Below are 16,192 nucleotides of genomic sequence, written 5' to 3'. Positions count from 1 at the left end.
AAACAAATTAAAAGAATTCAGTGGAACGTGGTTCTTTTTCAGGTTTTGTTCTGTGAAGAACATTCAGTATTTGGAGATGGAGCAGACATAGAGATATGTAGTGAAGAATTAGAAATGTTATGTTAGTAGACTTGTAGACAAATTTGCAGTTAAGGTGGAATTTCCTTATCCAATCTGCTAATATATTGTTTTATAACTGATCGAAACTAAGGAAGTCTTTAGAAATACTTAATGGCAATAATTAATTTTTATCATTTGAGGGATTTTTCCACAAAAATCTACATCATAGAAGACCCTTCTGCAGGCTTTAGTTTCAGTAAATTATTAGTTACAATAAATTAGAATTAATATATTTTCCTTTTTGCAGACCAATCGTGCAAGATAATCATCAAGAAATAATTATAAAAAATGGGAGGCACCCTGTGATTGATGTACTTCTGGGGGAACAGGATCAGTATGTTCCAAATACCACTAACCTTTCAGTAAGTACCAAGATACTCCAAAATCATTCAAGGGAAGGAGTCTCGGATCACCTTCTTGGTCAGGAAGTTAGAATAAGTAATTTAATCATACAGCTGTCTGCTTGGTTGTATTTCAGACACTCTTTTTACAACCTTGTTCAGCCTTAATGGCGTAAATAACAGGTATCGCAAAATTAGGAAAATATATGTTTTAAATGGTTATTTTTGAAAACAAATTAATAATTACAGGGGTTTTAATGGTGTAATCAGAAGGAGTCTTAATTTTGTCAAAATCTTTTCTCAGAATTGTGGAGTTTTTAATATGCAAAACAGATGTGACAGGCTCAGTTTTCCACCTTGATTCTAAGATTGTTCCTGTATTTTTTAATTATTTCTCTACTAAGTGTTTTCCTTTCTTTCTGAAAGTGTTAATGTGATGCAGACTTCTTTTTCCTGATAAACTAAAATCTGTCTTTTAAATTACCTATTGGAGGTTTTACATCCTCCCGTCTATATATTTTTTTTAAATAATAAACATCTGTTCTTAATGAATATTAAAGATATCCTTGCAAGTTAACACTGAACTCTCTCTGCCTTTTTATACAGTTAATACGGAAAAGGTATGAAACAGCTGTCAGTGTGGGACATTTCTGTGATAAACAGCATTCAAATTTGTATATATTTCTTGGAAGATATTTTTAAATGAGGTTCTATACTGAACAACGATACAGATATTTTGCAATACTGCTGGGAATTTTTTCAAAATTATTTGTCAACTCCAAACAAGTGACAGATGGCACTTACAAAAAAATTCAGCATTTCATTCAGTAATCATCATCCACTTTTCCCTCTTTAGCCCCATTCTTATGTTGTTTTTCTAAATACTGAATATTACAAAATCAAGTAATCACAGCAGAATCACTTTTGCCTCTACTGTTGTTTGAGTTTTCTCTTTCTTGAGAGAGGTGGTGGGTGGGAACTAGTGTGGTAAAACGTCTCTAGTTTTCAACTGATGTGTTTGAACCAGCAGGAAAATACATCTCCTGTCATGTTTTCGGATGAAATATTGTCAAATATCTAACTTGAGGAAAAGCTTTCTTGCAGTGCTCTGAAATAAACATATTATTTTTCCACTCCCCTTCTCCTCTCCAAATGTTCAGGGATTGTTTTAGACTTTTAACTTCAGCCATGAATTCCAATAAGATGTTGGCTTACGGCTGTGTGCAGTTGTAAGGGCAGATGTTGTTGCGTTCTGGATTAAGTTATGAACTGCCCAATGCAGTTATATTTTTATTTAAGACTTTTTAAAAGCCTTTTGGCTCATTATAACCTCTAATTTGCATCCAGAGAAAGAGTCACACACTCTTCTCTAAGAGAAATTCTATTTAATTTAGTGAGAAAAGTACGATATTTTGGCAAAAGGTTTAAAAGGAGTAAAATACGACCAAGAAAAAAGCATTTCACTAAAACATTCAGCACAATGACCCATTCAACAGGAAACACTCACTAAAAACTATCCATGTACCAGCTCTAGTAAAACACAGTTCATTGGTTTTAAGTTACCCACAAGAGAAGGAAAAGAGCAACAGAAGAAAACAGATTAAAGGGTGAAGAAAGAGAGAAGGAGAGAGAGAAAGGAGAGGAGAACAGTTAATGACAAGATTCGATGATTCACATGATGCTGGCTGGAGAGAGAGAAGAGAGAGACAGGGAGACCACATGAAGTTCTGTATATTTATAGAGTTCAGTTTTCCCTCCCAGGCAGGATATCCGGTCAGTGCCTTCCAGGCCAGAGCAACGTGCTCTAACCACTGTGCTATAACCACTCCCAGGCTGCAGGGCTGTGGTGTGGGTGGGCTACCAGGCAGCTCAGCCCTGACTGACAGCCCTGCAGGGCCTGCAGCTCTGCCCTGTGCCCTCAGCACAGCCCTGGTGTGCAGCCCTTACCATGGACTGCAGGGACAGGCCCAGCCCTTCCCACATGCACACACACACTCACACACACTCACAGTGAGTTGGTTCTGACCCATATCAATAATTCAGTGAGATTCGGATCCCAGATCTCACAATGTGTTCTCTGCCCTGATTTTACAGAAGATGTTCTTTCTGAAAACCACAAGATTTGCAAACCAGCTACCAGTGTCACAGCATGGTTGGAGGGAGCCTGGACAGATACCAAACACACGCAAGAGATTTGTGGATTTTAACAAATGAAGTCGTGAACTCATTCTGGCTTTAAGTTGTGTTGGGTTGAGCACTGACAAAGTTTTAGTAGCAGCACTAAAACTGTACCCTGTAGACTAGAATGTTATACATTTTGTTCTCATGTAGTCATGTGCATTTTATTACATTCATCCTTTATTCCCAATCGTGACATTTTCTGAATTTTCACTGTATCACAACTTCCGTATGGATGAGGTTTGCTTTGCAAAAACTGAACAGCTTTTTACATATAATTAATTCTGGATGCCTATATCTTCTGTTTCTTCTGTACTATGACATAAGTGACAGTCCTATCTGAACTTTGTGTGTGTCTCTATAAACAGAATGAAAGCCCCATCAAGAGTCAAATCTGTATAGATCCTGAGACTTTTTCCATAGAGATTTTTTTGGTGGTTGTTTTCACAGTGCCTGATCAGTTCCAAGTTTCCCAAGCAGTGTGACTAATACAGCTTGTCCTGCCGTCCATGCCCCTCCCTTGGGGCAGTGGAGTGTGCTGACTTTTGTGCAGTTCCTCAGTTGGTGCATTTCTTTGGATGTACCCAGGGGAAAGGAAAAGAGTACCTTTGTGATATCCTTGCATAACTTAATTTCCTAGTCTGTATTTGGGCTCTGAGAAAGCTTTATAGATTCATTGGTGAGTTTTAATTTTGTGTCACCAATTGTCTTACACTAGAGGAGCGCAGTTTTATTCTGGAGTAGGAAGTCTTACAGCTGAGATGAGTTCTTTCATCTGATTTAACTTTCTGTGTGGTTTCAGTGGTCAGCTACACAGACTGATCTGGTACAGTCTGCTGACAGTATTTGTGTTGCAGTCAAATATTGCCAAACTCAGCAATATCTTCATTTCTTGTTGTAGCCAGTCTGAGTATACTTATGTCATACCAAGGCAGGCAATTATGAGTGTGAAATCCAGGTCAGGTCTTTGTCAGATCTCTCCATTTGGCAATGAGAATTGCAGCTGGAGAGGAGTCCAGATCACAGCCAAATTAGGACAGCTCTGTCTATGCTGAGAGGTCATGAGTTTCTGCTTTTCTCCAAAGAAAATTGCACAGAATCCCAGAATGGTTTGGCTTGGAAGGGGTCTCAGAGCTTATCCAGTTCCACACCTTCCACTATCCCAGATTGCTCCAAGCCACATTCTACCTGGCCTTGGACACTTCCACGATGGGGCAGCCACAGCTTCATTGGGGAACCTGTGCTGGGTCCTCACCAACCTCACAAGGAATAAATTCCTCCTGATATCCCATCCAACGCTGTCCTCTGTCAGTTTGAAGTCATTCCCCTTTGTCTTGTCACTGCAGACCCTTCTAAATAGACCCTCTCCATCTTTCCTGTCAGCTCCCTTCAGGTCCTGCAGGGCCGCAATTAGGGCACCCTGGAGCCTTCTCTAGTCTGAACAATCCCAGCTCTCCCAGCCTTTCCTCACAGCAGAGCTGCTCCAACCCTCTGATCATTGGTGCCTCTTCTGGACTCGCTCCAGCAGCTCCATGTCCTTCCTGTGCTGGGGACCAAGTTCTTGGATGCTTTCTTGACTCCTTGATGGAGAACAGGAAGGTTTCCCCTCACTGTGTCTGTTTTGCTCAAGAGCATCTGGGATTTCATAATATGTGGAAAAGCAAATGTGAGGAACAGGAAGTTTAGTCCTGCAGACTTCTCCTACATCCTTCTAAGCAGATGCACATACCAAACTTTCTTATGGAAGCACCACATGCAAGACAATATATTTGACTTCTCTTTTGTGTTTTCAGGGAGATGGTGAAAGGGTCATGATAATAACTGGGCCTAACATGGGAGGAAAGAGCTCCTACATAAAGCAAGTGGCCTTGATCACAGTCATGGCACAGATCGGTTCTTATGTTCCCGCAGAGGAGGCGACAATTGGAATTGTGGATGGTATTTTTACCAGGTAATCTTTCAAAACTTGATGTATGTATATAGAAATGTTACTGTGGCAGGGTGTGGGTGTGTGTCTGTATATCAAAGTGTAATTTCATTTTTCATTTAGAACTACAGAATTTATACCTGAAGTTTCAACTTTTTCATTTTAAAGGCACGTATTCGTTGTTAAGTTTTGACTCTAATTTTCTGGAAAGCTCATGGTATTTGCATTGTAATCTTTGAATCTTCGAAGGATAACAATTTTAATGTGTATGTCTTGATTAACATCCAGATATCTAAATCATCTGCCTGAATGGACATGTCAGCCAAATGTATTCTGCTTGGTGGCAGCCAAATGGTGTTTCCCCTAAAACGAATGTTGTCACCTCTGAAAGTCCTGTCACAGTTTCTACTGTCAAGTTCAGTTGTATACATTCACAGTATTTGAGATTGAGAATGAGTTTATTTCACTCAGTCTCATTTTTGAGACAGTGCTGAGTAATTTGTAAAGATTATCAGTACAGTCGAAATTCTGTATTTTATAATCTAAAATTACTAAGGTTTATCCCCCTGATTTTCCCTTTTTTTCTTTAATAATTTTTTTAATGAGCAAAAGTTCTGTGTTACTGACTGATGGTATTTGAGATGGATTTTTATCTGTGGTTTTGAGTTTCACAGCAGTCATGTAATCTGTGCTAGAATTTCCTGAAATTCTAGTTCTGTGATGGCAGTAAGCATTCCAGAGTTAAATTTTAACAGAGAACCTGAAGTAGTTCTCACCTGGGATTGCTTCATCATGTAAAGTGAAGTGAAGTGTTCTTGTGTAATTACAAAAATGAATGAAATTGCACCTTGATGCTGTTCAGGGCTAAGCAAATTAGAAGACATTTGTATCATCTTTCCAAAATTCATTGGAGACAAGAATTCAAAATGGTTCACTTCTTTCCCTCCCTTGTGTTGAAAGGAATTAACTGGTTGGTTGGATGAGCATTTTCTTAAGGGAACACAGAGACACACAGAATCTGATTTACTTTACAGAACAAACATTAAAATGTCACTAACAATTCGAAGATGATTTTTGTCTTACTCTCTGTCTTGTAGCTGAACTTCATTTGTGTTCACAGTGACTGAATTTCTATACACTTGCAAGTCTGCTACTCTAAAGCTGGGTATCTGCTTTCCTCTAGTTTTCTTACATTGTCATTGTAACAGGGTGATTTCTGCACAAAACATTAGGAAGTGTGACAGAGTCATTGGGAGAGACATTTTGTTTTGTGCCTACTTGAAAGAGAACAAATTGGGGTATTATCTGAGTTCCGCCCGTTCACCAGTGTATTTCCCTGATTCCACACCAAGTATTTTTCACAGCATTTCTGATAAAGTAGTGTGGTCAAACGTAAAAGTTATGTATTCAGATTTCAAACGAAGCAGACCTAGAGTATATTGCTGTGTGAGGTTTCAGACCATTTAATTTGTAACCCTCTCACACCCTAAAACAGTGGATTGATTTTTTTTCTTCCTCCCTGTCTGTATTAGTTTTGGATGCTCAGCTGCATATGCCACTCTTCATTCAATGTGAAATGTGTCAAACACTAGATGAATATACGGAAGAATTACTGAAATTCATGTAATTGCACTGGCAATTAAGAGTAAACTAATTGGCTCAATATTAATCAAGAAGAAATTGAAAATACATTATTAAGATAGAAGTAGTCATGCATTAGTTGAAAGGTAGCAGGAAGCAAAAGGGAAAAGGAGTAGCTTATCAGATGTACAGAGACTGCAGGAAGTAGGCACCTCTGTTTTTGTTCTTTGGGGGTTTTTTGGGGATTGGTTTTGGTTTTTTCGGGGTTCTGGAAAGGCCTTAAAGTATGGAAGTCGGTCAGGCCAGGTTAATGTGGTATTGCATTCAGGATATTTCTCAGCCCTAGGAAGTTATCCTTGAAACAGTTTTTAATGCCTGCTTTGAGGAAAGAATCAACAAATCAGCTGCCAATGTAATGTCTCACCTTGAGATTTAATGCTCTTTTTCTAAAGTCTCAGATTTTGCCTTGGGCTGGTAGGGAATAACGTGGAAGAGATCAGAGACTTTCTCTCAACTCATACCCAATTTTGCTTTTTTTTGTTTTCATCTTCTGTGTTTTGTTTTGGGGGTGGTTTTGCTTGGATTTTTTTTTCTTATTAGTTTTTTTGTGGGTTTTTTTTGGGTTTTTTTGTTTTTTTTTTTTAATAACACAGTGACAGCTGTGTGGACCTCCTTTTCTGTACTGCCATCCCAGCCCGCAAGAGCAGCCAGGTGGAAAGAGACCTGGGGGTGCTGATCAACAGGAAGCTGAACATGAGCCAGCAGTGTGCCCAGGTGGCCAAGAAGGCCAATGGCATCCTGGCCTGGATCAGGAACAGTGTGTCCAGCAGGAGGAGGGAAGTGATCCTTCCCCTGTACTCTGCGTTGGTGAGGCTGCACCTTGAGTATTGTGTTCAGCTCTGGGCCCCTCAGTTCAGGAAGGATATTGAGGTGCTGGAGCGGGTCCAGAGAAGAGCAACCAGGCTGGTGAAGGGACTTGAGCACAAGTCCTATGAGGAGAGGCTGAGGGAGCTGGGGTTGTTTAGTCTAGAGAAGAGAAGGCTTAGAGGTGACCTCATCACTCTCTTCAACTACCTGAAGGGAAGTTATAGCCAGGTGGGGGTTGGTCTCTTCTCCCAGGCAACCACCAACAGGACAAGGGGACATGGGCTCAAGCTCTGCCAGGGGAAGTTTAGGTTAGATGTTAGGAAGAAATTCTTTACAGAGAGGGTGATCAGGCATTGGAACGGCCTGCCCAGAGAGGTGGTGGATTCACCATCCCTGGAAGTTTTTAAAAAGAGATTGGACATGGCCCTTAGTGCCATGATATAGTAATTGGAGTTGGATCAGGGGTTGGACTTGATGATCTTGGAGGTCTTTTCCAACCCAGTCTATTCTGTGATTCTATGATTCTATGATTCTAAGTGTCTTGCTGAAAATTTTGTTGTTGTTGTTGTTGTTATTAATAGCTTTGGTATATTTTTATATTTTAAAAACTTTGCATAAGAAGATTTACAAATTAGTTCTGTCACTGCTGTGGTGAGTTGTTTGTGGGGGCTGTTCTTAGTGTGGCACCCCTGGGATGCTGTGAGGATGCTGTACAGGCTGACTCTGCATCAAGGGATTCTGTGCATCAGGAGCACCAGCAGTTCTGCTTGATAGATCTGTCTGAATATTGGTGCTTTATACTCTTTTTTTGTTCATAGGCTGCATCTTCAAACCATGGATTTATATAGGTTTAAGAGATTTGTGTCTCTAGGATTTGTGAGTTGTGTTCCACTAGGGTTTCCATGGAAATTGAAAGGTTGCCACTATGGTTATTCCTTCTGATATACTGTATTTATGTATGGTATCTTCCCTAGATTGATTTTAAATACTGGATTATATTGAACATTTTTAAAGATACAAAAGAAGTTTCTTACAGGTGGAATGAAAACAGGAATGATCCAGCTTCATTACTGGTGTGTAGACACAAGACTAAGGCTAGTCTAGACATTTGTAATACAGAGGGAGGACACAGTAGTTTGAGGAGGTTTGCTGGTTGATATTTGCTTCTTTTTTTTTTGCCCTTCTCCAATCAGGGATAATGTTTTCTTGCCACCTTTCCTTAAAGAATTTAACTTAATCAGTGTCTTTATATTTAAAAAATTTAGAAGGGACTTGAAAAGGTCAGCACCTAATCTATATTGATTTGAGTATTTAATTCTTTGATGTTTGAAAATTCCCATCCAAGTTTCTCCTTGCAGCAAATTTTAAAGCAGTTTTTGCTTTAAATTAACCTTCAGGTTTTTTTTGGTTCTAATACAGTTGTTCAGACATTGAAATTAACATGTCATTTCTCTGCATGTTTGAGTAGAAAGACAAAGCAAGGGTGGACATGCCTATATGGAGGAATTAAAGAAAGGAATTCTGTTGGCCCAGTCATGCCCTCAGAAACAGTGATGTTTAGCTGCTGAAGAAAGCTGACCTTTAAAGAGGCTCCACTTCAAATCTATTATTGATGGAATTTTTTATAGCCGGAAGACTTCAGCCTAGTTCCTGTAGGTCAGCACTAGCTCCTCATGACTCAATTTTCAAAATTGAGAGAGAATGCTATAGCACTTTGAAGGCAAAACATGTTCAAATAACCAGGCTAATTTAATAATTCAAATTATTAAATCTTGATAAATAATTTAATAATTCTAATCATTAAATCTTTATTTCAAGATTTTGAGATCAATTTTTTTAAATCACAAGCTCCCATATGAAAGAATACTGCAAAGGAGAGGAACTCCTGCCAATACTACGTGATGCTACAGGGACAAAGAAGAATTTCATCTTAGAGCACTTACCTGCATGGCTTTCTCTTCTTGTGTCAGTGATCAGATGTGAGAAAGCACAGTCACATACAGTGACCCACATCTTGCAGTGAAGTTTTATCCCATCAGCTAGGTTGGGAATGCTTTTAAAGCTGCTGATACAGTTATCTGCACTAATACAGTGCCTTGTGCTTCAAGTGCCTTTCAAAACTGCCTCTTGCAAGTGATCTACCACATGCTTAAAGGTTAAAGGATTGAACAGAGGCATCAGTAAGATGCGTATAGATTATTCTCTTGTGCACTTTGTCTCTCTTGAAAGAGTTACCATGCTGTTTGCAGACTCAGCATGACTTGAATTCTCATTGTATCAAACATAGTTTGAATTTTCTGTGAAGGTAAATTAGGAAAACAGAGGGGTGGAGGAGGGTGGCAGTACAGGTTAACAGGTGAGGGTGGTATGTTGCCTAGGTGAGCAGCAGTTCGGTGTTCCCACTCTGCCTGAGACATACAGCTGCCTGCACTTCGAGGCTGTTGTCTGCATGTAGTCCCTGCACCTCACATGATCTGCATTTAGGTGTACATAGTTTTGTCCTACATTTTCTCCTTGTAACAGATGCTTTAAAGCTGTTTTTAACATGGAAGGCACTCCTCATTGCTAAGTCTGTAGTTAGGAGATACTATTTTTCTTCAAATTCCACTTACATCAGAAAATGTTGTGAAAACAGATGGTGATTGCTCACCTTAACTAAGGAGGGACAGTTTTGTTATTCTAGCTTGTATTACATGTCTATATGCAGAGTCTTTCAGATAGACACAGCCATGGGTGGAATCCCAAATCTTTCTGTTCCAGGTTTCAAGCTACAGAGCTGTTTTGGTATTTATGTTATCCTTGCATAATGATTTTGAACATGTATAATATACAACTAAAACTTAGACCACAAAAATCTTTGGGCAGCTGACCACCGAAATAATGGAGGAGTTTCATTCCCCTCACCTGACCTTAGCTTGGGTCATGTTATTTCCAGCAACCTAGATCCAGTTCCAGCCATGTACCTTGCCAAGGCGTGGCAGCTCTGAGTTGATCAATGCGTTCAGTAAAAGGATGGGATTTTGATCACTGAAAGGGATAGCAGAACTACTGAGAGAAAACTACTGAGTTGAAAATTGCTTTTGGGGACCTACCCATGTGAGTAGCTCCAATCACTGCTCTATGTGAGCAGGAACAGGACCTGAGGGAACAGCTGGAGCTGTGTCAGGGAAGGGTTTGGTTGGATCCCAGGAAAAGGTTCTTCCCCTAGAGGGTGGTCGGGCACTGAGCAGGCTCCCCAGAGCAGTGGTCACAGCACTAAGGCTGCAGGAGCTCAAGGAGTGTTAGGACATCAACTAATTCTTCTTTCTCTTTTGAGAAACAGAATAAGTGCAAGGAAAACATGCTCCTCCTGTCTTCTCCTTTTTTTGGACAGAAGTGCCCATGCATGTTTTTAACATATGATGTATTCCAGTTTAAAGAAGAAATGGTATTATTTATACATATGCCTGGCATAGCATGGTGGCACTGGTGAGATTAAGTCTGTTTGTCTTTAGGAAGCTGTTTTAATGGCGAAGACATTTCATCACAGAGTCCCTCTAAGGGAGAAACTCGGTGCTACTCTGCCAGCTAGGGCTGTGCTTCCCTTGCTCTGACACTGCTCAGGTGGTATCTTCAGCTGATCCTGAAACCCACAAAGACAAGACGTGTCCCATTGCACTGAAATCTGTAGGCATTGCACACTCACATGGGAGAGAGCATGATGTTATATCAAAAAACATCAGTATTTGAGTGCCTGCTTGAGTGATGTGCCTGGCACCCCTCATCTCCATCATCCCAGGAGCAGAAGGACCCACGTCAGTTATATGCAATTGGACCCACAAAGATGGAAGAGGAAAGGACATTCATGTATCCCAAAGTGACATTTCTTGTATGATTCACTACAGGCATAACGGATCCTCTCACCCATTTTTTTTCTATGTCTTGATTGTTTTCACCTAAAAGAGGATTTACAGGGCAGAAAATAAGGGAATGTTTGTGTTTGTGCCTCTGTGGGCTTGTGCAAGAATGCAGGATATGTGGAGACCTCAGCCTCTTTCCTGTAATCTGGAAATAAATGCTGTTAAAGCTTAGAGGTCAGTGTAGAGATGAAGGATTTCTTCAAAATAAACTAAAAAAAAACCAAGGGAACTCAGCCCAGTTAATCCAGGCTTCTGCAAAGGCTGTGTGTCAATAAGCCATGGTCCTTTCTTCTCAATGGTTTATTCAGGCTGTTTTTCTGATCTGTAAATGGTGGAATTGACTTTCAAAAAGGTCAGGTCTTACAAGAGATGTATTGTGAATGTTACCTCCCTAAATGCTTTTACAGCTATTTAATCCTGACAACTTGACAAACTCAGGTTACTGTTTTGTCAAGAGTGTGGAGCTGAAACAAACAAGTACGCAAACATATTTTACTTGAATGAAATGTACATATTTATGGCATTATCACAAATTTCAGTAGGGTCTAAAGTCTCAATGGAAAGCAAATATTTTGCTAATACTTCCAAGTGCTTTGGCAATTGACCTGGGATGCTTGTACTTTAATTTTTCTTTTCTTCATTTGAATGCCACCATCATTAAAAATTGAAAGATATTTAAAATTTCACAATGCACCTTAACAGATGAAAATGTTCCAAAGCTTGTTAAGAATTTATTTTCTAAGAAATCTTGAGAAATTCAGAAAGCACAGGATGGAGTGGTATGTGAAGCAGGGAAAAGAATGTTTCTGTCAGAGTGCAGATGGAGTAGATGTTTTCCAAGTGCTTTTCAGAATTAATTGAAATCTGGGGTAAATCACATGAGAATAAAATTAAAGTAATATACTTGTAAATATTAGTGGGCCCAAATATCCCGTTGAGCTAACTTCTGGTAGCGAAAAAAATCCCAACTTTTTGTGACTAGACAAGTCACGTTGCACTTAATTTCATTCCAGTTTTACTGGTTTATTGGTACAAAGGAGCTGCACAGAAGGAGCACAGAGGGTGGAAATTTTGAATTTAAAATAATAAATAAGTAACAATCTCCATTATTTCAGACTTCACTGCAGAAATGGTCCTATTTGCATAGAAATAGAGAAATATTACCTCTCATTTTTATATGACATGCGAAATTTGTTGGTCTTGTTAACACAGAAGACCAGTTACTAAACTAGAAAATTCCTTGCTTCCATTTATTTTTTTATTAAGGTTATTCATTTCTTTGAAGCTTAACAGATAGGATGATGGAGGTAATTTTTTCCTAGAAATACCAGTTAATATCACAAAATTTGTCACGAATCTGGCTGGTCAGCCTCCTCCTACCTTTATCCTTAAAATCTGCGTGGAGAGGTGATAGCAGTGCTTGGCAGGGCTGTCTGCAGGTGTGCGCAGAAATCACCAGGAGATGAGTGCTGAGTCAAAACTGGAGGAGTTTATCTCAGCTGAGCAACTTGTTTGTGCATCACCTGGTCTTGACCAGAACTTTGGAGGATTTTTTTTTTTTTAAGTTCTTTAAATCTGAAAATAAATGTTTAAATTTAAATCAATCGGGGGGGGGGGCGGAAATTTGAAGTCTCTGAATTTGCCTGTGCAGTTTGATTCTGAGACATAATGGTCAGAAATTGAAAAAATCAGAGGCACTTCTTCTCATCTTTGTTCAGTCTGTGTATGAGTGGTGATGCCTAGTGGTTCTGCCATGCACATTGATTTATGTATTGTGCAGAAAAGTAGGGCACTGTTCACATATCCCAAGTGAATGGCAAATCCACATGAGAATTTTATACTGATACACCAAACAAGTATAGCTTGTGTTGCTCTGGAAAGCACAGTGAGTCAGACAAACAGAACTTTTTAGTTGTCAATAACTCCAAAGTAATTTTCTGAATTGTTGCTCCTTTATGGCACAGTAATTTGTTTCATTTTGTTCTTCCTTAATTGTATTTGTGTTTACTGCCAGAATAACAAAAATTACTTAAGTCTTTCATTTATGCTCACAATCCATCATATAATTGCACCTCTGGGGTATATTGTTCCGAGCTTCCAGGAGAAAAACAGGATGCTGTATTAAATTCTTTGGACTTTTTTTTTTTTTTTTTGTCACATGGACACAAGTGGTTTTTTGGTCTTTTTTCATAAGAAAAGAATAAGTAAAAGTTGTAGTTAGTGTTGTTACATTGAAAAATTATTTCATTGTGTTTTTTTCTGGAAAAGTTATGTGTTGGACATTTCACAGTACATTTAAACTAACTATTTCTGACAGTGTTCTGTAGCTCTGTACAAATAAGTTAAGCTGTGCTTTGCATATATCTGTAGCTAATTTAGTTTCATGTCTTTGCTTATTTCATAGAAACATGCATCTGCAGTGTTATGTTTGTATCTTTTAGACATGGTAATAATACAATATTTAACAAAACAGTCTCTGGTTTACATACGTGGCATTTGATGAAATCTGTGAATACAAGCAACTGTTTTGCTTTCAGGGGTTTAAATCAGCTTTGAAAATTCATTCAAATTCAATAAAAGGCAGTTCTTTATATACACAGATTTATAGGACAATTTCTGCTGCATATTTCAGTGTTCCTGACAGGGATTGAGAGGATTTTCCCAGTTCTTTTACAGTGAAGTTGAATGGTCATATTTACCTTTCTAAAAGTCTTCCATCCTATGTTTTAACCTGGTAACAATTTGAATTGGATTTTCCTTGCTGTCCACAGGTTTAAAGGGGAAAAGTTCACTTGTGCTGAGTGTTTCAGCCACTGTCCCTCTCTGTTGCTATAGTTTCTGCTCCTTAATCCCCCTTGGCCTCAATCCTTCAGCTGCATATGCACATTAACTTAATTACCTTGAGTTCCCTCACTGATATCTGACAGTAGTACAGTGAAAACCTGCATACATTTTAGGGTTGGGTTTTTCTTTGTCTTCATTTTTTCATCTTCTTCAGGCTAATATTGGTGACTCTCAAATCAAGACTTAATAATTTGAGTGTCTAAGCTTATAATTTATCCCTCAGCAAAATGTTTGTATTCATAGTGTTGGTCTTTTTCTGGGCCATCAGTAACATTTATACAGATAATCTCAAGAGTGAGTGATGTATTTTCCCCAGGTTATGTAACAGGTATTTTTAAAGAGTTCTCCTATTATTGAGGGTATCATTGCTGAAAACAACTTTCTTGGGTGTTCTTCACTAGGTAAGGTAACATAAGCTTTCATAAAACAACTGAATTTTTGTTACTTTATAAAGCACTAGGAATGAGGGGATTCTGGTAACTCCTTGTTAGTGACTGTATTGACTTTACTGGTGTTATTGTCCTCGCAGCTCATATTGTCCTACTAGTCAAGGTGAAGCTTTTAAAAATACTGAATCCATGGATGTTTTTCTTTCCTCTGGCTTTCACCAAAAAAAATCAATGGTCTTCACATCTTGAAAGTTAATCCTGTTAGATCTGTTTCTTTTAATATACTGGGGTACTCGTGTGTGCAGGATTCCCCTGTGGGACAGGTCTAGAAGGAAACAAGGATTTACCCAGTGATAGGGAAAAGGAAGAAAAATGTAAAAACTGCTATGAAACTTGAGTTTTGAGATCACTTTGGACTTGCTTTTCTTTCCGGAGTAAATGAAAATTTGTATCCATAGGAATCTGAGATTTTAGTAGCTTCGTTAATTTCCCACTGAGCAAGCAGGTCACATACTACAATAATGTATGAAATAAAAATGTGTTTTATATTAAATGCATTCTGTAAGGTCTCTCAGCAACTGTTCTTCTAAACTGGGTAACATGCCATTGGTATTTCTTCATTTAAAATTTGCAAATAAGCAGTTGTAGAAATGGTTGAGCAAGTGTGTATGTTGACTGTAAACAGGTTACTGTCATGAGCATCTTCTGATTTCCTGTCCTCATCCATGTAACTTTACATATATTTACAAGTCACCATGAATAACAAAAAAATAATAACTATCCTGATAACAGTGCTTTTTGTCTTGCCTTTTTTTTTTTTTAATTTTGTAATTACAGCTTCTGTACCTTGTTTTTCTTAGTGTCAGTTTTTCATTTGGATCAGTGAGATCTTGATGGGTATGAAGTGAATGACGTTCCAGTATTTTGTGGGGGAGTGTGAAGCATTAGTTTCTTGCCAGTAAACTGTTATAAATTTGCACATGGAATCTTTAAAGGAATTACTTAATACATGTTCATTGTATGTGGAAAGCAGCCAGAAGTTACAAAATCCAAGTTGGACTGCCTTCATACTCACCATGGGACATTCGTGTTAGAAGTCTGAGTTTCAAGCCACTTTTGTGGGCAAAACTCAACAATTGTTCTGGTTACACTTCGGGACTGGAGCAGCCATCCTGCTCTTCCTCCATTTGGGATGCCTGTTACAATCTTCTTGGCAGACCAAACTGAAAATTTTGATTTTTTTTAATCTGTGAAGTCTCAGTAGGTGTTGTTTGTTTAATCCAGTTCAATGGGAGAAGTTTAAGTGTTGAAATGAAATATTTTTATCATCCTTCCACTCATGTCAGGATCAATATAAAGTTTTTCTGTTCTCATAAACAATATCTACACTCACATCTTAATACTCACACTTTTGCAACCATTTGTTTTCAGCAGAGACAACACAAAGCTACAGCTGGGAAGAGTATTCTCTGGAAAAAAAACGAAGCAAAACACCACACAAAACAAACAAACAAACAAAAAAAGGATGCAAAACAATTGTTGTGAGATTTTTAAAAAAATAAACTATACGTTGTTTTCAAAAACTGGTTGTAGAGAACAGTTCCATGTCAGAAAAGGGATAAACTGCAAGGCAGGAGCAAATCTAATCCTTTCTAGCTATTTTAATTTAAATTTAAATTACTCCTGTTCAAATGCAGTGATCTTTGAAATTACATTTCAGAGAGTTTTTTGTGAGGAAGTGACTGGAATTGTGAAATTACGTTCTGAATTTATTTTGTGTTGTTTTCAGTGTTATCTTTGAATCACATAAGGTGATTCTTGTTGAATCTGAGAGTGTTCTACACCTTATTCTCAAACAAAAGAGTAATTTCCTTTTAATGTTAATTGTTCTTGAATTGGGTTTATTCTTCTGTAACGGACACTTGGTTTTATTTCTCCAGTAAGTATTTTAGATGAACTTCTAAACTCAAGTGTGTGTTACTGAAGTCAAGGTGAAAATGTAATTTAAGATGCTTTTATTTTTTTTCCCCCAACATTAAGTGTTTT

General features: G+C 38.3%; 1 protein-coding gene across 2 annotated transcripts in view; it reads left to right on the top strand.

The window, feature by feature from the left end:
* MSH3 (mutS homolog 3) overlaps positions 1-16,192 on the top strand; it is a 97,415-nt gene that overhangs the window by 70,824 nt on the left and 10,399 nt on the right. For both annotated transcript variants that reach the window (XM_050329714.1, XM_050329713.1), the window contains 2 exons: positions 368-482; positions 4,433-4,590. In XM_050329714.1, coding sequence (XP_050185671.1) covers positions 368-482; positions 4,433-4,590 — 273 coding nt within the window. The remainder of the gene's footprint in view (positions 1-367; positions 483-4,432; positions 4,591-16,192) is intronic.

Source organism: Myiozetetes cayanensis, unplaced genomic scaffold (genome assembly GCF_022539395.1).
Source record: "Myiozetetes cayanensis isolate MyiCay16 unplaced genomic scaffold, myiCay2020 scf4, whole genome shotgun sequence".
Classification (NCBI taxonomy): domain Eukaryota; kingdom Metazoa; phylum Chordata; class Aves; order Passeriformes; family Tyrannidae; genus Myiozetetes; species Myiozetetes cayanensis.
The sequence above is the reverse complement of the archived record's forward strand: the minus strand, read 5'-3'. Positions and strand labels throughout refer to the sequence as shown.